The 27,383-nt window shown below is 39.8% G+C and overlaps 1 protein-coding gene across 5 annotated transcripts in view; it reads left to right on the forward strand.

Moving 5' to 3' along the window:
* Positions 1-27,383, forward strand: part of NIPBL (NIPBL cohesin loading factor) — a 193,628-nt gene that overhangs the window by 56,869 nt on the left and 109,376 nt on the right. For all 5 annotated transcript variants that reach the window (XM_084833083.1, XM_084833086.1, XM_084833085.1 and 2 more), the window contains 4 exons: positions 21,450-21,593; positions 22,583-22,748; positions 25,217-25,347; positions 27,004-27,103. In XM_084833083.1, coding sequence (XP_084689209.1) covers positions 21,530-21,593; positions 22,583-22,748; positions 25,217-25,347; positions 27,004-27,103 — 461 coding nt within the window. In that variant the 5' untranslated portion in view covers positions 21,450-21,529. The remainder of the gene's footprint in view (positions 1-21,449; positions 21,594-22,582; positions 22,749-25,216; positions 25,348-27,003; positions 27,104-27,383) is intronic.

Raw genomic sequence — 27,383 nt, forward strand, 5'->3', positions numbered from 1 at the left:
TAGGTTCTCTTCCTGGGTTATTCATGGTTAAAAAACCATAGTTAATCCATAGTTTTGGGTTCACACTTAATGACAACCCAGGATTCAACAACCCATACTTGATCCATACTCTGGATTTTCTTTAGGTCTTTATTCAGCTATGAAATGGGCTACTAACATATCAGGTGTTGTAATAAGGTTTACAAAAGGTATAAAGTTTCTTTTTCCAATAAGCTTCTTATCCATACAACCTCAGAATCTTACATTTAATTTTAATAAAAAATTTAAACAGTCAGTATTAATTGAAAATGTATTAATTTATTTCATTAATGTTATAAATTGCACTACCTATTTACCAGGGGCCTGGAGCAATGTATAATTAAAATACATAATTAAAAGTTTTCTAAAACCAAGAAACATAGGAGCAAAAACCATACCATACAATAAAATTTGAGAGTGGCATAAAATTAAAACTGAAGAGTGACATAAAACATTACACAGCATTAAAAGCCTGACCAAACAGAACAGTCTTTATAGCCTGTCTAAACCAACATAAAGGAGCTGATCTCGCCTCCCACCGGAGGTAGTTCCACAGGGCCTCCAGTGATGATTGTATATTGTGGGGAGGTTCATCTGGAAGGAGGCAGTCCTTCAGAGATAATTGTGGGCTTTCCATCTGTAGGTATATTCAGTGAGGAAAGCACAATCACTGCTTGACAGAGGTAAAACTAGATGTATTTAAAGCCAGTGTTGATATGCATATTTTGCTGCTGATAAATACTGCTTTCTAAAAAGTTTACATTGCTTTAAATTCTTATAATTATGGAATAAATGGAAGGAAACCAATTATTTGGGTGTAGTCAGGGGATTCAGTTGTCCTGCCAAAATTCTACAGTTTGGATAGCTAAATTTTGCAAGCTAAGTGTGAGGCTGAAATTTTGTAGATCAACCCAATTATGTAAATATTTCATTCCTTCAACTAGTCACAAAACTGTGCTGTCCATGGTAGGTGAAATACCTGTTAAAGTAAAGGAACACAAGCAGTTGTAAAGAGGGGGAAATATTTAATCCGGGACACTGGAAATACATCTTCAGGGCAATGAAATTCCCTCTTTAGGGTCCGTGATTTCCCGTTACTTGTATGACCTGCGTGAGTTCCAGGACCCAGACTCTTTCTCTTGTGCAGCCACAAGGAGGAGATCAAATGTATTTGCTTCTACTTTAAATTAACCACATTTCCCTGTTGAGAAATGTTCCCTGAATTCAGAACTTTGTTTTTCTTTTTTCTTTTTTCAAGAGTGGTTTGTTAAAATCAGCTGCGGCAGATGATGGAAGGTTCCCATGGATAGGGTGAAGGAAAAGATGGGTTGTGATGCTATTGACCTGGTTCATACAGTCATGCATGAGCGGGAGAGAGTCCTGTCACTTCTTCTTTTACTCAGCAACCCACGAGTAGCTGCTTTGTAGATTGCTGAGTGTGTCATCCGAACCCAGACCACTGGATTGTTTAGGGGCTAAACAATGCAGTGGTTATCCCACGGCTGGTTGTTGTGTTAACTGCTGGGTTCTGCCTCTAAACAACCCAGCAGTTAGGTTTTGGACATCAAGCTCAGCAACCTATGAAGGAGCTGTTTGCGAGTTGGGAAGTGTCAGGTATGCCTGCTTTCTCCTGCTTGTCCTCGACAGCCCATAGGTTGTTTAATTCATGGGCTGTAGTTTCATGCAAGCTAGCCCACTGAGTTTATGGCTGGGTTTGGACAATCAGCGGGGAAAAGAAGCCAAGGTGGCTTCTTTCCTCTGCTTTGCATGTGCTGCTCCTGCCCCCACCTTTCCCCTAATTACCCTTGCCACAGCACAGGTTGCCGTGTTGTCCAAACCTTTGGATGTGTGTGGCAGGGATTGTGGCCAAATCACCCTGCAACTCGCACCATGGCAAGGGTAGTTAGGGAAATGACAGGCGCACTAGCAGCACATGCAGGGTGGGGAAAAGAAGCCACAGGGGCTACAGGGTCTTCTTTTCCTCCACTGATAGTCCAAACCAAGTCTATGACTGGATTCACACAAGACGATAACCCACACAATATGATAACCCAAGGGTTAAGAGTGGGTTGTCATTGAGCTGCGGGTTGTTGTTGAAATGTGAGTCACCACGTTGTCTGAACCCAGCCACAATAACAAACCATGCTTAGTTAATCATGAACAACCCCACAGTTCACAACCAGGGTTCTCTTTATGGCTTCTTCACGGTTCAACAATAATCCATGGTTCAAAAACAACCCATGGTTCAACCCATATTTAACTCTTGAGTGTGGGTTATTGTGTTTTCTGAGCCCAGTCTGTGTGTGGATAGCTAGGAGGTGGTTGGAAAGCATGCATAGTCCCAAGCAACTATTGCCAGGTGATTGGAATGTTGGAGGGAAGGAGGGTAGTAGTTAAAACTGTGGAGAAGGAGAGGAAAGGTGTGAAGCTGGTAAAAAGAAATGGACCCCTCCAAGTTCTTCTGGGATCTCTTATAGCAGGGGTGGGCACAAGGTAGATATTCAGATGTTTTCGACTTCAACTCCTAGCATTCTTGACCATTGGCTATGCTGGCAGGGGCATATGGGAGTTGAAGTTCAAAATAACTGGACATCATCATCATCATCTATTTCCCACCTTTCTTCCATCATGGAACTCAAAAGTGGCTATATGTGGTTCCCAAGTGGTCTCCGCTCCAAGCACGGACCAGACCTAAACCTGCTCAGCTTCAGCAAGGTGGCTGCCTCATGTGCCTTCAGACCATGCCCTGGGTCATCTACCTTCCGCCCACCCCTGCCTTAGAGTGCATTTTATTCAGGTAAGAGCTGATCCCAGTGAGGGGGTTGTGGTCTGAAGTTGCAAACTGGCAGCAGAGTTTGGGCTGTAGACTGAGTGATCCTGGTGAATGGGAAACAAGGACGAACTTGCAGCCTGAGGTTCCTTGTTTCTAGGGTATGTCTGTGGGGTCACCTAAAGGAAAACCAAGCTATGAGAGGCAGTGTGGCAGCTAAGAGGCAGGGAAATCAGCAGTCTGTGATGTAGAGTTATCACAGGAAGACTGCTTATCATTGTGGCACCTTGGGCAATTCTTCAGCAAGAAGCAGGACTCTGCCAATATAGAAAACTAAGGTGTCAGCATATCCATTGAGAGGGATATGGAGATTCTGAAGCTATTGGGCATCATGTATCAAAGTAAGGCTACTAATCTTCTCTTTAAGCCTTAAGTTTGCCTGTGTTTTTGCACGCACGTGTGTGTGTGTGGTAGGGGTTCAAACTCTCATCCCAGATCATTTCACAATTGGACCATGGCTTAAAATTGCCAGGAAACCAGGATCAAACTATGGTTTGGGATCATGGCTTATTCTGAAACCAAAGTTTGAAGAACATCATAATTCAGTCGTAATGGAGAACTGATAATTAGTTCAACTGTAAAAGAAGAAGCTTCCAATCATGAGGGGTGGGGTTGGGGAATGTGTGAGCCCAAGACTCAGGCATGTAGTGGAAAATCATGGTTTCCTGTTATATCTGAATTGGCCCTAGATCCCTTGAATCTAAAAGATCAAGGAGTAGATGGGCCTGAGGGATGCAGGAATCATTTTGGCAGCTAGAAATTATAGTGAGGAAAAAGGTGAAGCATTGGTTGCTTATACCCTTTTTTACACCAGAGTGAAAAATACCAGGCACATATTTTCTGGGGCAAACTTGGTTAAAAAGGGGCTTTTGGAGATCTAAAATGTTTACTACACCCACTTCTACATTTATTGCCCTTGCTGGCAGCTGCTTTGGTCTCTCTCTCTCTCTGTCTTGCTGGCTGTGTGATTCCAGCTAATCAGTGATAGGGACAGAGATCACACAGGTACAGGGATCACACAGGCACCATGATAGGCTTATGATGTCACATAGCCAGTTGCATTTGGCTACATTGTGATTCCACCTGAGGACAAGTTAAACCCTTGGATTGCCTCATTCTGAATGGGGAGGAGAGGAGTAAGTTCAGTGGATTTTGTTGAGACAATGGGCTGATGACACTTAACTTGCATTGCTGTGCTGGTAGATGATGAAATGGCCAGTGCAGTTTGGCAAGACAGGCACACTGATCTAGCTAAGGAAATCAGCTGATGGAGGGAACCATGTGCAACTTCCAGTGCTGTTAGATAGTCAGCACCCACACTTGGATGCACATTTCAATGTATAACTTACTGAAGCCATGACTCCTGATGCTGTAAATCAGTGGTGGGGAACTTGTGGCTATCCAGATGCTGGACTATAATGTCCATCATCCCTGAGCATGGGCCATGATGGCTGGGGCTGATGGGAGTTGGGAGTTGAACCAGCAACATCTGGAGGGCCACATGTTCCCCACCCCTGCTGTAACTGATTGGTGTGCAAAAGCAGGCTTTTGTACACCCATTTCCTTTATTATGTCAAGGCAGCTGCCAGCACAGTGTTGCAAGACATGGGGCAGCAGCCTGGTTGTCCCAAAGCGTTCCCTCTCCCCGCCCAACAATTTTTCACCCTTTTATGTCCTGCAACCAATTGGCACAGAAGGGTGCACAAAAATGTTTGCAAAACTGGTACCTCAAGTTTGGCACACTTCTAGAAACTGCAGAGCTGAAGAGTTAAGTACCATTATTCTATATTTCCCCAAGTTGGAGCCCTCCAGATGTGTTGCACTAAATTCCCATCATTCCCAAGCAGCATAGCGATTGCTGCTTGGCCATGCTGACTGGAGATGATGGGAGTTATATTTCAACATATCTGGAAGAATGCCAGGCTTTTATGTACCCAATAGAAGGCTTTTCTATTGGGTACATGGTTTGCTGTGCAATCTGAACTGAATGATTGGCTATTTTCCCCATTTTTTTTTTGCACAGAAAAATATCCTTTGGCTAAGTCTGGTTAAGTTTGTGAACAACCTTATTAAGGAACACTTAGTGTGTTGCATGCATCTTTTAAAAGAAAAGCTATGGTATTCTCTTTTGCTGTTTTCCTTCCTTCCTATCCGAAATGTATGCTTAATGGTATTCCAGTTGTCTGTCTCTGTGGCTTTTTTATTTTATTTTTGAACCAAGATGTTCTCAGTTGCTCTTCTGAATGATGAAAAATCTTTGCCAGCCAAGAAACAATTTGCATTGCATGTCTCACCAGACTATTTGGCAAAAATTACTGTGGTATGAGTTTTAATTAGTTTGCTAGATAGTTTAGATTTCTCTTACTAAAGAGATCATTACTGTTGGGCATATTTTGTCAGATATTAGTAGGGCTTTGTGCACTGTGAGATTTTGAAAACAAATACCACAATTCTGTTGCAACTTGGCCAATATAATTTATGCAGTTAAACACACTTAACATATTTTGTGTAGTTCTGGTGTTGCTGGTCCTGGGGAGAGCAAGGACGTCAGAACACTGGAAATCTTACTGACAGTGTAATCCTATGCATTCCTATTTATTACATTTATATCTCCAAAACATACAAAGTCTTTATTCTTTGTTCTTGACTCCCGCGTGACTATTTTCCTCCATTCTGAAGCGTTTCTGATACTTTTTCGAATACCCAGACTTAGCACCCCCACACACGTTTCCAGTGACTGTTTGTTTCATCACTTTAAATACTTGTAGATGGCTACTTCTTATCTGCAGGTTTAACAATATAGATGCTTTTCCTGAATCTCAAGGTGTTTCATGACACTATAGTATGAGGGGAGGATGCTGCTCTCTTTATACAAATGTACTCTGGCTGCATGCTATGCAGCATTGGCATCTGGGGTAGATGTATCTGCTCTACCACGGACTCTACAAACAGGATAGAATCAAGCCATAGGAAACAAAATTTGAGAGTGATAAACATAAAGATAGTAGCTGAAGTCAAAGATAATTTTATTTATTCCTTTAAATCATTTTAACCAACTTTTCAAGTAATAAAGGTGATACTAAAAAATGTAGAACAAAACTTTTTAAAAAAACTGACAGAAAAGAACAAAATTGACATCACCAAATAATAAGACTGTGAATTAGACTGCACTGGGAAAGTAAAATAAAGAAATAGGGGTCTAGGCCCTGGGCCTTGTTGAACTCTGCACAGATGTAAAGGGAGAGGTGGAGATGTTTGGGAGAAAATATCTAGGAGAGAAGCATGCTATAGATGCAGAGAAGTGTTTTATAGCTCAGATAAGTCAGGAAGAATTAGGACTAAGGGAGACTCTGCTGGTTTTTTAAGTGAGCTCAAATAGAAAAAGTTTTATAGGTATTCTAAAAGATGCTTAGAATTGGACAAAATTTGAATGTTTAAGTTTTCAGAATGTTTAAATTTAGCAACATTTGTGCAATTATTAATTACAAAAAAAAACACATTGGTTTTGAAAAAGAGGCAATGGTCCGGTTCACATGACAGAATAATCCACCATGGTTTATTTAAGCCACAGTGGGCTGCGGTGCGTACTGGCAACTATTTCGAATATTCAACGCCTGGCCGTAGCTTGTTGTGTCATCTGAACCCAGGGACCGTGGGTTATGTGAGGATTAAACAACATGGTCTATTGTTGGGTTATGCGAGGGTTATCCTCGGATAAACCACGGTCCCTGGGTTCACATGACATTATAAGCCATAGTTAGGCATTGAATATGCAAATCCTGCCCAACATGTGCTGCAGCCTACCGTGGCTTAAGTAACCCATGGTGGGCTGCTTTGATCATGCAAACCAGGTCACTGAGTCTGATACTACATTTTTTATGGAATAGCTGGCTGGCTGACTCAGGACCATTCAAATCAGTTTATTTTATTTATTTTATTTCTATACTTCCCAGTAGCTGAAGCTCTCTGGGTGGTTCACAGAAACTAAACCCACAAAGCACAGCATAAAACAATATAAAATACGAAAGCTTAAAACCAAAAATAACAGTACAACCAGAATAAAACATAGCAGCAATGCAGAGATTTAAAATACAGATTTAAAACACCAGAGCTAAAAGATTAGGATGCTAAAATGCTGGGAAAATAAAAAGGTCTTCACCTGGCGAATCTCTCTAGGGATCTCGTTCCACAGCAGGGGTGCCACAACAGAAAAGGCCCTCTTCCTGGTAGCCACCCACCTTACTTCCTTTGATGGGGGCTCCCAGAGAAGGAACCCTGAGGATGATTTTAGGGTCTGGGCAGACACATATGGGAGGAAACTTAGAATTAAGCTGGAATAGTTATTCCAGATTAACATGGAGTATATGCATGTAGCACAGGGCTCAAAAGCAGAGATAACTGTACCCACTTCACTTGGTTCTCTATTTGGTTTTGTGATAAGCGTGCATGGAGTCTGTGTAAGTAGTATTACATCTAGGACAAAGCTTCTGTGGTTATTTTTCTGCATATGCATTTCCCTGCTTTCCTGGGGGTAATTTTTTTTTTCTCTTGCTCCTCTACTGATCTGTCGTTTCTTCTGCCGTTCCATGATATATGATTATAAAAGTCAATTTATAGATGGCAGGTGTGGAATTCTGGAGACAAACCAGAAATTGATGGCTGAAAGAAGAAAACTAAACCACCTAATTTTACTTGAGTTCTCTTTATTTTTACTACTATCAAGGCATTGTGTTTAATTTTCTGTTAGCATGTTATGCTTGAACAGCTTATTCAGCATTGTAATCTTAAGTATATGCATTAGAAGGATGTACCTTATTTTGCATATTTGGTTTGTTGGTAAAATAACTGGTACTTTTTGTCCCAGTAGTTCCAGATCAGTAATGTAATTTCTCTCAGTTAATATTTAAACCTAGAATAGTAAAAAATGCTGTTGTCACTTGGTGGGAAATGAGCAAACCTAGAGAGGCTTAATTAGCCATTACTACATGCTGTGCTTTTCTCTCTTTAAAAATCCTTGAAATCCCTTAAATTTCCCTTCAACACATCGATATACAGCAAGCACACAAACAAGTGAGTTCAGAGTATTCCTTCTGGGGGATCAATTGCATCAGTGCCATTAATTTTCAATATTGTGACAGGATCATAATCTACTTGCATTTTATTATGAATACTTTTGGGGGGTAGGGGGAGAATCTGCTGCTACTCATAAAGTTTCCAGTTTGTGGGATCCACCCACAATCAGACATTGGCTAGCTGTCACTGAATAAGGGGAGGAAGGTGGAACCCTGCAGCAGAAATAAGATGAGAATTGTATACACCAAAGTAGAGTAATCAAAATTAGAGCTTGTTTACTAGGAATAGGGGGGAAAGCCAGTCCTCTTAATACAGCAAGCACACAGCTCTTTGTGATAGCATCTTTCTAGGGTCTGAAATAAACAAATCATACACACTGTAGTTGTATTCCATCAGTTCTGAAATGTAGTCCTGCAACGTAAGGGAGCGAAAGAATTGTGACAACAGACAAGTAGATTCTGCAAAATCAAACAAATTGAAATAGTACACTTTTTCTGAAGTGTGTCTAATTTAATGATAGTTACTATATCTTGTTTACACATTTTTAGAGAATTTTTAAATTCTTTGCATTCTAGCTCCTGTTTCCAAGTTCGACCCCATTACAATTTTGGGAGCTAGCTGAATGTTTCTCAGTAAACATAAAAAGGAAGCAGTGAATGTTGAGAAGGGATCAGAAGGAAGTAAAAGGTGGAATTGCATAGGTGTTCTGGTTTGAGGTTGCCCTACAATCAAACCCAAAGATTCTTCCAGGCTTCTTTTTGTTGTCAAACCACTGTTTGCTGTTACGTCCAAATTGAGCATGTATCATGGACTTTCAGTAGGTTAATGCTTAAATTGGGATGTTTTAACTTGACTATTTTGTTCTAAATTTTGAAGATGAAGTAGTAATATTTTTGAAATATAACTTTGGATTTCATAGCTTACCTTCTATTTGTATTAACCAGAAACTAAAGGCTTTATAAAATTATAGACTGAATTATTTCTATCGCCATTTTACATGGTGAGCTAATATAAAAGAAAGGCTTGTATAAACCAATTGTCCTTACAGGATAAGTGTGTATTTGAAGGCTTTGATACAGACAAAAATATGTAGTGTATACATGACTGGAATAATAACTGAATCCTTAAATGAGTTTGGATCCTTAGAATCCTAGAATAGTAGAGTTGGAAGGGGCCTACAAGACCATTGAGCCCAACCCCCCGCTCAATGCAGGAATCCAAGTCAAAGCATCCCTGACAAGTTGCTGTCCTGCTTCATCCTGAATGCTTCCAGTGTGGGAGAACCCACCACCTCCCTAGGTAGTTGGTTCCCTTGTCGTATTGCTCTGACAGTCTGGTAGTTTTTCCTGATGTTCAGCTGGAATCTGGCTTCCTGTAACTTGTGCCCATTATTCCGTGTCCTGCACTCTGGGAAGCAAGAGCAGAATTCCACTTGCAGAATCGGGTTTTCCTGGCTCCTCCCTAAGCCACTCCTGAGGTTTAATACCACTGTGGGATGAGGTGCTGCAGGAGATCAGGAGAATTGGCAGAATTTAGAGGGTTGCTTTCCATGAGTGGTAAGGTATTTCCACTCAAGCAAGGCACCAGTGGATCCAAACCACTGTGTTCTCAAAACACTGCTATTTTGATTTTTAAAATGCTACATTTAAAATAAAATACATTATTTAGATTATGTTATTATTGAACCAGTTCAGCAACACACACTACATTTTGTGTGTGTTTCTTTTGTTGAGTGTGGAGATAGGTATATTTCATATTTATTTATTAGGCACAACAAGGCAAATGTATCCTACAGATATGTCTTCAAGCCTCAGATATTACTAGACCACTTAGATGTTTCTTTTGCAAACTGTCCCTACTGTATTTGAAAGATCCATAGACGAATATAAAATTGGATTGCTTATATAAACTATATTTGAAATGTATATTCATATTACTATTCTTTTCATTCAAGTGATTTATATGTGGTTATCTGAAACTTAATGTGAGAAGTCAGTCCTTGAGATCTCTTTACTACTGCTTTAATGTGTAATTAACTTTTGGTATTTTTTATTTGATCTTCTATTATTTGTCTTTGAAAAATAATTAGAGAAGTTCTGAATATTTGTCAAGAACAACAAAACGTCTTCCATTTTGTCCTTTAAATTGATCTTTTGACAATTATTTGTAGAGCCTCATCTTCTGGTATTCATGCTCGGTTCTTCTCCCTGAGTGTCCACCAGAGGGCATTGCTGAATTCACTGGAATAGCACTTGCAGTGAACTTTTCATAATAGTTGTAATTTTTTTGAGGTCTTGTATGATGAAAGGAAGTTGTTAGTGCTTTTGCAGCACTGGTAAATCTGTAAAAGCAACCAAATGTTAGTGGGAAAGGAATTAATAGATATGAGTAAAGTGTCTTTTATGTAACTTTGTATAAGCATTATATGGCTGCATCCATAGAGAAGCCTCATATGGAGCATGGCCTATGATTACATGTGTCTAGGTTTGAGGGTTTTTTTGACTCTGATAGCAGCTGTACACGTTAGTGACAAACCAAATATAGAGATTGTGATGTGATAGAAATACTATATAGCACCTGCCCTTAATTTATCGATCCTTGCACACTGAGCCCTGTAGAAGTCCATTTTGCCTTGGATCAGCTAGTCCACCTAAATATATATTTATAAATTATCATTTTTTCTGCAGCCACCACCATGGTTTGGTTTTATGTACTTGGAAAAGTACTATTATATTCCCCCCCCCCCCCGGTCTCCTCTTCTCAAGGGTAAACATACCCGGTTCCTTCATTTTTTCCTTGTAGGACTTAGTTTCTAGTCCCCTGCTCATCTTTGCTGCCCTTCTTTGAACTCGTTCCGATTTATCTGAATCCTTCTTAAAATGTGGTGTCCAGAACAGGACTCAATATTTGAGGTGACATCTGACCAGTGCAGAGTAGAGTGGAACTATTACTTCCCGTGATTTTGAAACTATACTTCTATATTGCCAAGCCAGGTATCCTTCATCTTATCCCTGTGCTTCTGATTTCTTTTTCCTAAATGAAGAACTTTGCAGTTGTCTCTGTTGAATTGCATTCCGTTATTTTCAGCCCAGTCTTCTAACCTATTAAAATAACTTTGAATGCTATTTCTCTCTTCTGAGGTATTAATGATTCTACCCAATGTTGTGTCATCTGCAAATCTGATAAGCATTCCCCCCACCTCTTCATCCAGATCATTAACAAAAACACGGCCCAGGACCAAGCCCTGCAGCACCCCACTAGATACCTCCCCTCAGTTTGATGAAGAACCATTGACAAGCACTCTTTGAGTACATTCTACAGTCAGCTGTGGATTCTACTAATGCCATCCAGCCCACTCTTAACTAGCTTGTTAATCACAATATCATGGGGTACCTTGTCAAATGTCTTGCTGAAGTCAAGATATATTATGTCCACAGCATTTCCATGACCTACTAAGGAAGTTGCCCAACTGAAAAATGAAATAAGCTTCATCTGGCAGAACTTGTTCTTGACAAATGCATGCTGGTTTCTAGTGATCACTGCATTAGTGTCAAGGTGCCTACAGATAGAACACTTTATAATCTGCTCTAGAATCTTCCCAGGTATTGATGTTAGACTGTCTGGTCTATATTTCCCCAGATCTTCCTTTTTGAAGATAGGGATGGCATTTACTGTTCTCTTGCACTTCACCCGTTCTCTAGGTTTTCTCAAAGACAATAGATGTTCCAAGAGTCTTACCTGCTAGCTTCTTCAATACCCTAGGATGCGATTTATCTGGACCTGGGGACTTGAGCTCATTTAAAGTGATTAAATATTCCCTGACCATCTCTCAGTCAACCTCAAGCTGCACTTCTGCCCTATCAGCCTGTTCATCTCCCTCTTTTGGGAGAAGACTAAGCCAAAATAGAAATCAGGCAGTTCTTCCTTTTCTGCGTCACCTGTCAGGATTTTGCCATCTTTACTGTAGAACTGGTCTACCACTGCTTTTGTCTTCCTTTTACTTTTAACATATCTGAAGAAGCCCTTTTTGTTACTTCATCCCATCCCAACCTCAAGCTCATCTTGAGCTTTAGCCTTCCTGATGCCATCTCTGCAATCCCAGTTATCTGCCTATATACTTCCTTAGTGATCTGCCCCTCCTTCCACCTCCTTATATGTGTACTTTTTTGAATTTCAGATCATTGCTAAGTTTTTTTGTGTAGCCACGTTGGCTTCTTCTGTTGTCTTCCATTTTCCCCCTTATTGGGATTGTTTCTGATTGTACCTTTAGTATCTCCTTTTTTAGGAACTCCCATCCATCTTGAACTCCTCTTCCTTTTACGTTTCCTGCCATGGAATGCTACTTATCATTGCTCTGAATTTCTTAAAATCAGCTTTCCTGAAGTCCAAGGTACATGTTTGACTACATTTAGCTTTAGTTTTCCTTAAAATCAAGAACTCGAGCATTACATGGTCACTTTTTCCAAAAGTTCCTGCTACTTTCCTCTCATCAACTAGCTCTTCCCTATTGGTCAAAATCAAGTCAAGGATTGATTGGTGATCCCCTCATTCTACCCCCCCCCTCTGAAAAAGAAAGTTGTCAGGAAGGCAAGTTAGGAATTTCCTAGAGTGACCATGCTTGGCATAGTTTGTCTCCCAACAGATATGCGGGTAATTAAAGTCCTCCATTACTAGTACTTCTTGCTTCCTTGTAATATCTGCAATTTTCTCTTGGAAAGCATCATCCACATCTTCTCCATGGTTGAGTGGTCGGTACTAGACTTCAGCCATAGTATTATTTTAATTCCTTCCTCCATTTATTTTAACCCAGATGCTTTCAGTTCCGCCACCATGTTCATTCTCTTGAGTTACGGTTTAGGTTTATACATTTCTAAAATATAGTGCAACTCCTCCCCGTTTTCTATGGCTTCTCTTCTTTTTGAAGAAGTTATATCCTTCAATTGGTATGTTCCACTCATGGGAATCATCCCACCAAGTGGAACAAAATGTGAGTTATCCAATCTGTTTATTTTCTTTAAAAAACAACAACAAAACCATGAGGCTTGGGTCTATGGAACTCACTGACAGAGTTTTTAATAAAGTTGCAGTTAAAACTCACTATTAGGGAATGTTGCCTCAGCTATAAAATCTTTAACCTCAGCCACTGAGATAAACTATATCTAAAAGAAATTCAGTAGCCTGGTTTGTTCAACATAGGCATGAGATTGACATCATCAGTAGAAAAAACATTTCAAAATGAACAAAAATTAAAATGTATATTAAGGAGAATTATTTACAAAAAGAAATCCATTGTTTAAACCAGCTGTCTCCAAACTGGTGCTCTCCAGAAGTTTGAGACTACAGTTCCCAGTATTCCTGACCATTGGCCATGCTGGCTGGGGGTGATGGGAGTTGAAGTCCAAAACCTCTGGAGGGCACCAGGTTGGGGAAGCCCAGCTTTAAGGTTCTTAAATATACTTGATTACCATTCCTAAAAGTCAAGAGAGTCTTCCCCAGCTAAATAAGCTCTCCATAGCTTTTCTTCCAGATTTCCCTGAACTCAACCCCAACTAATTCCTCACAAATAGCAACAACTCCTCCTGTCTGTTCTGGCTTATAGATGATTCAGATGTCTCAAGGACTACTTGCTGAAGTTCCTAAAATGTATTATTTGTAACCTGGTTTGCTCATAAAATTATCATGTTGTTATATCAGATTAAAAAGTATAATTACCTGAATAAACTATACATTTAATAACTGGGTTTACTTTTTAAATGATAATTTTATGAGCAACCAAGTTATACATAATACATTTTATGTTTCTATATTAACAAAGTGACTTGAGTTCTGTGAAGAGTGCTAAAGCCCACAGGGCTTCAGCTATTAGGCAGTATAAAAATGTAATAAATAAATAAATATTTAAAAAGTATTGCATATTTTTCATTTTTACACACAATTTCTGTTTTGGGGGGAGGGGGGAGGGAATGGAAACAAAATCCATTTTTCCCCATGGCTTCAAAATGTTCAGAAATGTTACATCTCTAAGCATGCCTCATTTGCTTTGTCTGTTTCCTCAGTTTTGTATATGAACCAAATTAAATCAAATGTGTAGTTGAAATAGATTTATTCCCACTCAGGTTCCTCCCTTCCCTGTCACCTCTCACCTAACAGCATACTATTATGCATGATCACTTGAAAGTAATTCCTACTGAGCCAAATGGGGCTTACTCCCAGGTAGTTTTGCAAAGCATTGCAGCCTAAATCTATTATAAACAGGAATATTTAGCAGCATAATATTTCTAAACTGTGTTCAATTGAGTAAATTTCCTATACTATTTTTTTCATTTTATTTTGTTTGTAACGGATAGTACTGGAACTAGTGGGTTCCCTTAACCAATCCCATACAGAGCCAGATTAACACAGAGACTCAGCCACTGATGCTATTAGGTATTAGGTTCTCGGTGCTTCTCATGACACACCACTGAAAAACACCCATTTTGTTTATGCTTGTCTTGTATCTAGCATGTTAAAACAATAATTCTTCAAACCTAAAATCTGATTTGCTACTCATTTAGTATTGAAAAGCATTTCTAAAAACAGTGGCCAGGGAGTTTCAGTGATGTGCATATTGACTTAGAAGTAAGTCCCACTAAGTTTAATGGGACTTGCTCCTACGTAATTCTGTATAGGACTGCAGACCTGAAAATATGAATCTACCTTATACTAAGTCAGGCCATTGGCCTGTTTAGGCCAACATTGTATATGAGTGGCAGTGGAACTCTCAGGGCTTCGATGAAAGCTCTTTCCTAGCTTTGCTTCTTCAGGTCCTTTAAACTATAGATATTATAGAACCTAAACTATAGAAACTGGAATCTTGTGCACACATAGCATGTGCTTTGTCTCCAAATTATTGCCCTCTCCCCTTGTTTTCAGAAACTGTATCTGCCCAGGTGTACAATACCATAAAAGAGGACAGAGCTCATGCTTTCATGAATTGCATAGTTTTTTCCTAGAAACCCAAGATCTACCAACTAGAGCCAGGTGCTAAATAGTGATTTATGGGCACGCACACACACTTCAAAATTAAGAAACAGGGTGCCTCTGAGTACGTACCCAGCACAGGAATTATTTTTGGTATCTAAAGTAGGCATACAATTTTCACACAAAAATCCACGCCTGGGACTCCCCTGCCCCCTCACTTTCTTAATTTGAACAGCCTAATTTAGAAAGATGGCCCTGTAGTTGCCATTGTTTAATAGCTGGGGTCCAGAAACTTTTGAAGAACTACTGCACATTACCAGATATCTTCCACTAGTTCCAGAACTACCTTCTGCTTTATCCTCCTCTAGTATATGGAAGCTCTTGCCACAAAAATTCTACTAGTCTTTTTAAGGTACTGCAGAATGCAGTGTTATTTAAGGATATAGTTCTTCGCTTTTGTAATACATTAGTTCAAATTCTTGTCCAAAATAGACATTGTACTGGCCTTTTAAAACAGTAAATACATAATTTTTCAAAGCGTTCATACTATACAATATGTACACTTTCCTGCTACAAACAAAATCTGAAATGTGGCTAGTTGAAAAGTGGGTCCTCCAAAACAAAATGTTGCAGTGTATCCCTAGCATGCTGTTTGTTACCTGAACCTCTGGCTGAGAGGTCGTGGTAATGGAAAAACATGTTCACATTAAAAGCGGGAGTTCTGTTCTAACTTCGGTCTGTCTTTAATTTTGGGGGAGTTTTTTTAACATTTAAGAGTGCAGCCCATCTCTATCCAGATAAATGGAATGTGAGGCTTCTGTATGAAAATGAGTGCTAGATTTGGATTGGGAGGAGATATTAGGGGCCAATTTTGCTGCAAACTGAGAGGTATGGGGGATTTTTGGCTGGGAATCTAAACTAGCCTCAGCCCCACCGCTGACCTAAAATATTAACCATGAACTACATTGCAGGCTGCCGTAAACTGTACTGTTTCAGCACAGCCTCCCAACCTGCAATATAGATATAACATTAAACTACGCTGCAAGGTTATGGTATACTACACTCTTTTATCATGTCTGGGGTATGCTGGGAGTTGTAGTCCAACACATCGGGAGGGCACCAAGTTGGGGAAGGCTGATTTACTCTCTCCTAGCAACAGCCCTTTCCGACCTGTAATATGAATTGCATTTGCTTTAGAATTTATATCAGCAGGGCTATACTTTCAATTTTTCTGAGATCCTAGAATAAAGTACCGTATTTCCTATTCTAGTTAATTTTAGAAAACGTAGTGTTCATAACTTTGGCCATGCTACATCAAAATATCCTAGGCAGTGAATGTCAAATGGTTAGTGGTACTAGGCATGGTTTCCTTTCACATTGTAGTGAGAAGTCTGCAGTTCTCAGCCACTGCTTCAGTTTGAGTGAATTTTCGTGATGGTGCAGATATGAAGTAATGCTGCCCGTTTATGAGGATTAAGAGAATGGGCCGCAGGCACATTCTAGTTTGTGTTAGTCAGGATTAACATCAGTCAGACAAAATACTGAACTGAGCTAAGATGGGGCTGTGGTATTTCATGTTCAAAGGATGGGGGTAGGCCTGTGTGATCACAGGGCAAGCATTGGCTCACATCTGCAGTATTGTATCTATGCTGTTTCATTTATACTGTTGACACTATAAACAAAAATGATAACTGGCAACTTATGAATTTTCTGACAAGATGTTCAAGTTATGGATCATAACATTTTTTATAGTTCAGCTATATTTAGAAAATTGAAAGTTATAGCAGAACAGCATTTTTTTTACTGACTGGGTAAAATTGCATATTTTCCTTAATATCAGATCACTGTTCCTTCAGGATGGATAACAATACATGTTTTAATATTTAAAATCCATGTTTCAGGCTTTTACTTTTTAAACTGTTCATTTTCTTTAAAATACTTTAAAAATCTGAATTCATGTTAAACGTGAAATCTAGACTTGCAGTCTCTTAAAGCAAAATTCATGGCTGCCAAATCAAGCAAATGGTGGTAAAGCTTACCTTCCAGTGTAAAAGATGAAAACATGGAAACGAATAACTGACTATTAGTGACATAATAGTCATGTATTTTGAGATAATGTGAATAATTCTATCTAAGGGAACAATCCTGTTGCCCCAAGACACTGTCTGAGGGGCCATAGGATACTGGGGATTCCCCCCTCTGAGGTTGGAGTTGGAGATCTGGCCCCCTCCCTCACAGCCAGTGTGGAAAGAACCACGCTGGTTGCGCTTCAAGGTTGGAAAAGCGACCTTGGAGAGGGGGAAAAGGGGGTGTTCCGTGGGTGGGTGGAGGCAACCGGAGAGGCCAAGATACGAGGTATCTTGAGGTCTCTCTAGCCTTCTTCCCTCCCCCTCTGAAGTGCCATCACTAGATCAGCTAAAAAGCCCGTCAAGCAAAAAATGCAGGGCAGGAGGACAGGGAGGTGAAGATTGTCTCTGCCATTCTTCCCACCTTGCAATGGATGATCGGAAGCCTCCAAGATAGGATTGCGTCCTAATGTATCTAAATGTAGCATAGACATTTTGTTTCTACCTTGCAGAGAAATATTGTTCTGCCCAGTAGCTAGAAAACTTGTGTAATTCTGTACAGTTCTAGGCATTTAGTATTCAGGTGTGTTTACAATCCTCATGTGGGTAGCCAAACCATTTATCTTACAGTTGCACCCTGGTGTCTGAGAAGATACAATTTTGTAATGCAAAAATGCAGCTGGGTTTCATGATCCAAAAGTTTTGGATGATGTTCTTAGCTGGTATAAAAGTTCTATTCACTTGCAAACCAATAATACGTGTGAACTGTTATAGAAATCAGTCCAAATGTGTACTCGTTCAGGGAATGTTGTTACATGTATATGTATGTATGTAACATCAGTGACAATTTGTTTTACTTTTTCTTACCTCAATGACTTAATTTAAATATTTGATTTAAATCTACCCACACTAAGTTCTTGTACTAAGGACTGTTGCCTATATCTTCTTAAGGTGACTTAGTTCTGCCTTTAAAGCCTTGCTTGTTTGAGTGTTATATTGTACTTTCTACATATTTCACCTGTTGCATTCAGAATGTCGTAGAAGTAATACACGAATGATAGCTGAAGAGTAACTTTGATTTGAAAATATGCCATGTGCCCTCTTGTGGGCAAACATAGACTTTATATGTAGAAAGACTGAAATTACTTGGCCTTGTGCATATGTAAGGATCACTTTGTATTTGCATGATATGATTGAATGGAAAACTACTTACTAAACCCTTTTCCTACTGCCTTAGTATAAATTGGTGCATGGATGGAAAATGGATTCATTTCTATCTTCTTCGAACAAACATATCCTAAACTGTTGAATCAAAAATAACCTCAATAAGAGTATTTACTTACACCAGTGTTGTTAATATTTTCTTGTGTCTTCAAGAGTGTCTTCTTTCACCTTGCTCCTAAAGATGTACAGCTCCACTGTAGACATGATCATAAAAGGACATATGGACACATTTATTCCAGTATTGTCTACTCTGACTTTAAGAGGCTGTCCAGGGTCTCCAGCAGAGGTCACTTCCATCACCTACTACTTAACCATTTAATGCAAGAATGAACTTGGGACCTTCTGTACGCCGTTTGCTCTACTGCTGAGCTATGGCTGTTCCCCGAATGGGAACATAAATGGGAAATAAACTCTTATATATGCCTGCATTCTGCTGTTTTATCTTGAGAACACCTCCAACATAGTTCTACTTGTTTTAATTTATAGAAACTGCATTTATAGTCTGCCAGCACTAGGGCAGAGAGAGGGGCAAAACCAGCATATCAACATTTTCATTAGATTACTATGGTTCTTATGTATGGTATAATTTTGTTTTGACTGGCGGAAGTTGCTTTATTAGCTTCTTGTTGCAGACCTTAAAGCTGCCAGTAGTAATTAGCATCCTGAATTAGAAAATCATTTATTAACAAGACAGGAATACCAAATTTGCCTTGCATTGTAGTCTGATAGCCTGGCATTGAGATGGTACTTCTAGAATGTGGAATATAATTTCCTCTTCTCTTACTTCTTACTCCAGCTTTCCCTTTAACAGTGCAACACATATATATGTTAGTGGTTGATTACTGTGTGGAAGTGCAGTAATGTATGCCTACATTGTGGTGTTTCAGTATCATCATCAGAGCTGTTTAAGTCACTCTTTCATATCCTATTAAAAGAACTAGACATTTTATAGGTTTCTTAGGCTGAAATAAATGGAAGCTATTTCTGTTTCAGTTGGACATCTTGATAGCATAGTCATTGTGAACTGCTTAGTGTGCTTTCTGATATCCATTAGTAATTAGAAGTATGTGAAATTGTGGGGGTTTGTCTAGATTGCTATTCTGTAATTAGCCACTCATCCAGAAATTATAAGGTATTTTTATGTATGTTGCCTACAGAAAATCAGTCTGAACAGTACCTTTTGCACCACCATTGTCCTGATTAGCAAAGAACTATACCTGGATTAAAGAATATATATAGGTGCTGAGTATGCAGTTTCACAACTTCATCTGTCTTCCCCTCCCTGCTCAACACTGGATCAGTGTGGTGTAGTGGTTAGAGCAGGGGTAGGCAACTAGGTTCCTTCTATATGTTTTGGACTATAATTCCCATACTCCCTGAGCATTGGCCATGCTGGCTGGGGTAGAGTGTCCAACCATATCTGGGGAGACTTTGGTTAATTTTCCCACTCAGACATGAAGCCCATTTGGTGACCTTGGGCAAGTCACCATCTCTCACAGCCTATCCTCCCTCATAGGATAGTTGCAAGGATAAAAGGGAGTGGGCCACAACCATGTAAACTTCCCTGAACTCCTTAGAGGAAAGGCAGGATATAAATGTAAGAAATAAATTGATCAGCATGATTCTAGATTTCTTATTTATTTAAAACATTTATATCCCACCCTATATCATTAAGATTTCAGATTCTGAAAGTACTACTGTGCACACATGGTTGGATTGCAACCTATATATTTTGCAGGGCTTCTTTTCCCAAGCTCATTCATTCTTTGACTTAGGTTTTCAAAAAATATTTTTGTGCGTTGTATAGTGTTTTGCATTATTAACCTCAAAACAGCAATAGATAATCTGCCTAATTCAACAGGTGACTTGAGTCTATAAAGGTTTCGTTCTAATATTCTGTAGTATAAGACATTCTGCAAATGTGTGGAGGATAGTGAGACCAGTTAGGTTTAAATTATTATGGAAATGAAAGCAAATATGATCTGTCTAATCTTTCACTTACTGTGAAACACTTGGGATTTTTTGTTTGGCCAGGAGAGTTCATAGTATTCCCTCAACTATTGTGTTTTCTTAAATGCTTAGAATTTATAATCAACAAATTATTTGCCATCAAAGGCTATCTCTTTCTTTCTGAGTCATTTCGCACATGTAGAGACAAATCCTGGGTTGAGACCAAGTGTGTGCACAGCAGCGAGCCAATCCAGACTCTCTAACAAATGTGTACCCATGTGATACATATGATTACAAAAACGTGTTTATTACCTTCACACTTCATATGTTTTTAGGTGTGCGGTTAACCCATTTTATCCAAAACCCCCTAATGTATAAAAGGATTCTTTCATTCCATGCTTGTTATAGTAATGGTTCATCAAGGGGCAACTGTTTTCATAGTTCAGGGTGCAATCCTATGGGTTGTGCTTCCAATAGACAGGAGGCGCCAAGTTCAGTGCCCTCTGCTTATCCTGTTCCTTGTCAGCAAGAGCCAGGCAGGGGAAGAGAAGAATGGAGGTGATTTTGCCTCCATTCAAAATACAAAAAGCAGTTATACAGGCCTCTGAGCCTGTCTAGCTGACTTAACTTTCAGTGGATGGGGAGGGGACTACAGAGGCCATAGGATACTGCATATACTGGCCTTTCCTCTCCTCCTCTCCTCTCCTCTCCTCTCCCCTCCCCATCCACCAGCATGCTCCCCCTTTTCCCTTTCTGACTTGTCTTATGAGGTCACAGATGCAAGAAGATCTTGCAAGAGAAGAGAAGCTTTCCATGGCGGCTGGGAGGGAGTGGGGGAGGGAAAATCCATGATCAGATCTCCTCCTCCGTGCTTGTAGCTCTGCAGGCGTGGAGGAGGAGATCCCCAGCATCCTAGGGTGCCCCAGACTTAGGATTGCTCTCTTAATGAATTAAACCAGAGCTCCTGGCCCAGCTTACTAGTGACATCTGAATGAAATCTTTTTAAAGACTTTCTGCTTTCCTGCCTTGCAGATAAATACACAAAACTGACCGGCCTAATTTTTTAAAAATTGTCCATATGTTTCTCAGGGTAATTTGACTGGTAGACTGGCAAGCTACTTACCTAGGAGGAAGTGTCATGTGAATGTCTACAAAACTGCCAGTTGTTTATCCTGTGTGTTGATTAAATTAATAGATGCATTGCTTACTTTTACTGTAGCTTTTCTTTTCATGTATTCCTCTGCAGTAAAAAAGTTCAGTAAAACTTTGTGCACACTTGGAAATTTCTTGTGGTCCTTTGCAAATGGAGTCTGTCTTTCTCATTCCAGTGCTTGGGAGATGGGAAGTAATGATAGCTGGCACCCGAACTAAAATCTGTGTGTAGGCACTACCATCCCAGCACTTCAGGATGAATGGGGATATGCCTCATGTTCCCATCACTACTCTTGCAGGGATTGCTAGTCTCACAGACCGTAAGTATCCTTTTTTTGGTTAAAGTTACAGTTCAACAGTTAACTTTATTTAATTTTACTTATGAGTAAAATTCTGAATTATGCTTCAGTTTTATTGAAAAAATATCCTTATGTAAGCTCTCTGTTCTTCACCATTGTATGCATTTCTGTTTGTAAATGAACAGAGTGATGGGAGTTGTGTCCCTTTCCTGGACAGAACACGTTGGAACCTTGTGGGACCTTATTCTGTTCTTAACAGAATAAAATTTTATTCATAAATTTAATGGAAACATACAGAGAACAGCTTGGAATCTTATCTATTGCATGCTGCTGTGTGGCCTGGATTCTGCTGCACGATAATATCTCTACTTACAGTTTCTTGGACAGAAGAGAGGACCACATTAAAGGCTCCTTTATCCTGGATTGAGGAGAAAGTAGCAGCACTTTATTGGGCTCCTTTTATGGATCCATGTGGATCCATGGATATACTCCTCTTGTAAGGTCCTGTCACCACTATATCAAGGCCCCTCAGGATTAGAGAACAGATAGGGGAATGTCTTGCTTGAAGCATTAAGGACTTTGCTTCCCAATTGTCAAAAACAAAGAAGTGAAATTGACAGAATTAAAAAAAAAAAATTCAAGAGAGATGTGTCTAGCTCTCTCCAGAACTGTGTTTCGTCTGTGCAGCAAGGCATTGCTGCAGGGGGAACAGGTAGTTTTGCTGGTATTCATGATGCTTAAGGGCAAGATTAATGTTTTGTCACTGGAATGGTACAGAGAAGTAAAACTTTGGAAAAAAAAAAAAGTAAAATGTTTAATATATAATTATGAAATAGACTAAGGAGTTGGGCAGGTATTGGTACCCACTATTCGTCATGGGCACTCTTTATGGGCGTGCTCACAGTTGCATTCAGGATAGCAATAGGAGTGCTAGGTGGGGGAAGAATTACTTTCTAAAGAGTTATTTTTTTGTAGAATCATTGACATTTTTCTTAAACTTTTCAAAATAGTTTTGAACCAGCTGCCTCTTCCATCACCTTTACCTGCTACAACTACAAAAAGCCTGCTCTTTAATGGACGAATTGCAGAGGAGGTGAACTGTCTTTTGGCCTGTAGGGATGAAAATCTGGTTTCACAACTTGTACACAGTCTCAACCAGGTGTCGACAGATCACATGTATGTATTTAAAGCCACTTCACAATGAATGCCAAAATAGCTTGTCATGAGTATAGAATTAGCAGATAGGTTAAAGACATTGTTGGTTTGTTTAAACTGAGCATTATGCAGGATTCTGTGATTGTACATGATTCTGTATTTTTCAGACATGGATGGCCATTTCCTTATGCTATTATTGTTTTGGACCAAACAACTGCAGTAACTTTCAGATTTTGTGCTCTAGAACTATTTTAGAAAGAAGCAAAAGATGCTCGGATTTTAAACTTAGAATTCTAATAAATGGTGTGGTACTTAGTCACTCTCTCTTTCTGGACTGATGAGGTTAAACATACTAAACATTTTGTCAGACTGTACTGCTAATTACAACCTGTGTAGTTCAAGATGAAGGATTTGGAAAGATTTTGCCCCAGACTGTCAGTACTGGACAGTTCCAAGAGTCCCTTGAGGGCCTCAAGGATAAGGAAAAGATCTCTTGGGAAAGAGTTCTGGTCCAAGAAAAAAGTGGCCCAGACACAAACTTATTATGAGTGTGTAACTTATTAACCAAGAATTTTAGTAGAGTAACCTAATGGTCAGCAACATTAATGTTGCAGTAATGTGGGTGGAATGATGAATTTTAGTATCCTTTTCTTGATCTGCATTTGGCATGTGAAAAATGTCTTCAATTTACAGATGTACAATCTAAATTTTAAAAGCTTGATCTGAATGGAGTAGGTTGTCAGAGCCCAGCTGGCATTGTGTGACCCCAGGACTGCGAGCTAGACCTGATGGATCAAAGAAACCTGATCAAAAGTCCTGTTAGGCTTTTGTCCATAGATCCTCAGATCAAATAGGTAATCAGATCTAGGGCCAGGTACTAAAGGCAGTCAGGATGTTTTTTCTGGCTCCAGTTATTGACAGGATTGAGGCCAGGACAGTATTTTCTAACCAGGAACACAGTTTTCAAAATGATGGTCAGAAGGGCAGCATACTCCACCTTCAGAATTACTCAGATAGGCGTAAGTCCAGACGAAGCAAAATAATGGAGAGCAAAATAATGGGGAGGCAGGTAGGAAATGCAAGAAAACTAGGCGTGGATCTATAACTTATATGGTTATGTTTGCCATGGATACACCAAGACTTCACAGAGGATTAGCACAGCTCATGAGATGCCTGCTGTTTTTGTCCAGAGTATTGCTTCGATAAGCTATGTTACCATGCTATAGTTTGGCCTGACGTTCAGGGAGAAGAGTATTGATCCTCATGCATTGTTATCTGGGTGACTGTGGCAAGCAGAGAACAACTGTAGCCCAGTCTTAACATTGCCTGTTTCATAGCAGTGAAGAGCAAGGCATGGTCTAGATTGTGACTTGTCCTCCTTGCAGTTCAGGGGGCTCGTAAGAGTCTTCTCCAGCACCACAGTTCGAAAGCATCAATTCTTCGGCGTTCAGCCTTCCTTATAGTCCAGCTCTCACAGCCATACATTACTACTGGGAAAACCATAGCTTTGATTAGACGGACCTTTGTCGGCAAGGTGATGTCTCTGCTTCTTACTATGCTGTCTAGGTTTGCCATAGCTTTCCTCCCAAGAAGCAAGCGTCTTTTAATTTCAAGGCTACAGTCACCGTCTGCGGTGATCTTGGAGCCCAAGAAAGTAAAATCTGTCACTGCTTCCATTTCTTCCCCTTCTGTATGCCAGGAAGTGATGGGGCCAGATGCCATGATCTTCGTTTTTTTAATGTTGAGTTTCAAACCAGCTTTTGCACTCTCCTCTTTCACCCTGAACAAGAGGCTCTTTAGATCTTCTTCGCTTTCTGCCATTAGGGTGGTATCGTCTGGGTATCTGAGGTTGTTGATAATTCTCCCGGCAGTCTTAATTCCGACCTGTGATTCATCCAACCCGGCGTTTCTCATGATGTACTCTGCATATAAGTTAAATAAGCAGGGCGACAATAGGGACATACCAGCCCGGTTTACACGTAACAACAATCCAAGGTTTTTAAAAACCTGGGTAGCTGTGAACAAGCAAGTGTGATAGTGTACACATCCTGATCACTCCTGCTATCATGACATGGGAGCCAGAAACTCTGGCTTGTCTGACCCCTGATAAACCAGAGAAATGACCCATGGTTTGTTTTTGGATCCTTGGGTTGTTTAGCCACTCTCATTTGCAGTGTGAGAGATCAGGCAGCATGTACCATTAGGAGTAACAATGCTACCTCTGTATCAGATGTTTGAATCAATAGGAGTGTTAGTACTGGTGAGATTTTGGGGATTACTGTTTATAGATGCAAACTTCTAGAACAGGGGAGAGGACTTGCACACATGTTCTTCCTGTCACAGAAATATGAGTTGCAACAGCCCCCACTTGAAGGGAAAAAAGTATATTTTTTGTTTTCTATTTGTTTATAATCGCTTACAGATTTTCTGCTTGGTGACTTTTGAAAACATACTCACTAGTTCCTGTATGCTTATTTCTTCAATGTCAGAGAATTGAAAGATAACCTTGGCAGCGATGATCCAGAAGGCGATATACCAGTCTTGCTCCAGGCTGTCCTGGCAAGGAATCCTAATGTTTTCAGGGAGAAAAGCATGCAAAACAGATATGGGGTACAAAGTGGTGAGAGTTTTTATTCATTTTATTATAATTTCTAAACAAATTATCCATGTTACTTTTTTATTGTGACAATGCAAATGTGGATTCAACCTCAAATTCTGATATTTGTTGTGTATTTTTGCATGAGAATGTTTGCCCTCCTGGTCACTTCAGGGTAGGGCATGAAAAAATGGGATTTAAACTAACTACACAAGATATTCCCTTTCAAACACATGCATATATTCCTAGGAGATGTACTTTTTGTATGTTTTTCTATAGTGCCTAACATACCTATGGCCCTAAGTAAATGATAATAGTAGTAGAGTAGAGCCAGTTCAGATTTATTGTGAGCCATGTGTTTCGTTTAGGGCTGTCAGGCAGTAATTACTGTTGCGGTTTACTAATGAGTGCATGTGCCCGTCGTCTTTTCATTCACTGAGATCAGCCAGGTTTGAGTTAAAATTTGGTAGTTCTTTGGAATCCTTACCGGGACTCAGATATGAGAAAGTACATGCTGTTTTTTCTCACTGTTGCTCCTTACCTCCCTACTGCCTTTGAGAAGAACTGGATCAGTCAGTATGATTAACAACAGTGTGACAGAGATCATACTCTGGAGCACTATTGAAAATATATAGTAGTAAATAGCAGTGCTATGGCAAACACTGCTTGTAAAACTTCATTCATGTAAAATGGTGTACTTTTGTCTAGTTGAAGCAACTGGTCTAAAATGGAAAGAGTAATGGTGGAATTTTTTGGGGGAAAAGTTAGATAAATTTTTAAGTCTACAGTCAGATATAGGCTGTATTCAGACATCACACCAAACCATGCCTTGGTGTGATGTGTAAGTGGACAAGCCTTGGTCATGGCCGTTGCCCTGTCTCTGTAGGCCTCTGCACTGTAAAGATGGAAAATTTCAGCAAACTGGCTGCTCCAAACTATGGCTTGCCTGTACATTTGGAAATTCAAACTTTGCTTAGTGTACACTGCAGTTTGGTGTGATGTCTGAACTGAACTATAGTTTCCTTGGGCACTATCCAATGCTGCTACTGTGCCTCTGCTCATTCTGTTGTAGCCACAGGATCTTCCTAAAGCAACCATGGGAAGAAGCCCAGATGTTCATTTCTGGAATGAGACAGGTCAGTGGAGCTCCCTCGGGAGCCCTGCTGAACTGCCCCATTCAAGAAAGAAATATTTCCGCTCACTTCTGATTGCTTCAGGGACTGCTAGCTTCCTGTTGCACTAATGGTAAGTCCTGCTAGTGTGCGGGCATCAGTGAATACTGCCCACTAAGTGTAGAATGAAGGAAAGTATAGTAGATTAGATTTAGAGCCATAATAGTGGCTGTGGTCCATCGCTCCATGTGTGCTCCATAAGGATAAGTATATTTAACTGCTGAGAAAATTTGCAGAAAGCTAAGTAGTTATCTGTTGTGCTGAGAATGGGTTTTGTGATTGCTGGGATTGTGTCAACTTAGTGCCTGTAAAATGTTGCTCAAAGCTATTTTCATACGTTCACACCCGTTCCCATGCTTGCCTCAGCTTCTCTGGATAATGGCTGTGGTTGTAAGTATTTTGTCATAAAGCTGACAAATTGGGAAACAAACATAAGGAAATGTTAAATCTACAAGTGAACAAATATTTGCATGAAACTTTTAAAACTCTTTTCCCCCTTCTTTTTTAGGAATGATGATGCCACAGTACAAACTGTCTCAGAATTCCATGCATGGTAGTCCTGCATCTTCCAATTATCAGCAAACCACTATCTCTCATAGCCCTTCTAGGTAAACATAGTTTATTACATAGGATTTTTAAATTGTTTGGTCTCTCCCTACTCTTGTTTAGTCTCTCCCTACTCCCATCCCCAAAATACCACATGTGTTGATGCTCAGCTTATTATACACATTTAATACTTTGAGTAATATCTTTCCAAATCTTGGGGTGTAGTCCTTTGGACCCCAGACAAAATGTATATCCAGATGAAGTACAGTATGGCACAGGACTCCTCAGAGAGCAGGATTCTGCAGAACATGCAGACAGGATGCAAATATTCTACAATGAATC

The sequence above is a fragment of the Heloderma suspectum genome, chromosome 2, assembly GCF_057233095.1.
Source record: "Heloderma suspectum isolate Gila_16-S chromosome 2, 16-S_ref, whole genome shotgun sequence".
NCBI classification, from domain to species: Eukaryota; Metazoa; Chordata; class Lepidosauria; order Squamata; family Helodermatidae; genus Heloderma; species Heloderma suspectum.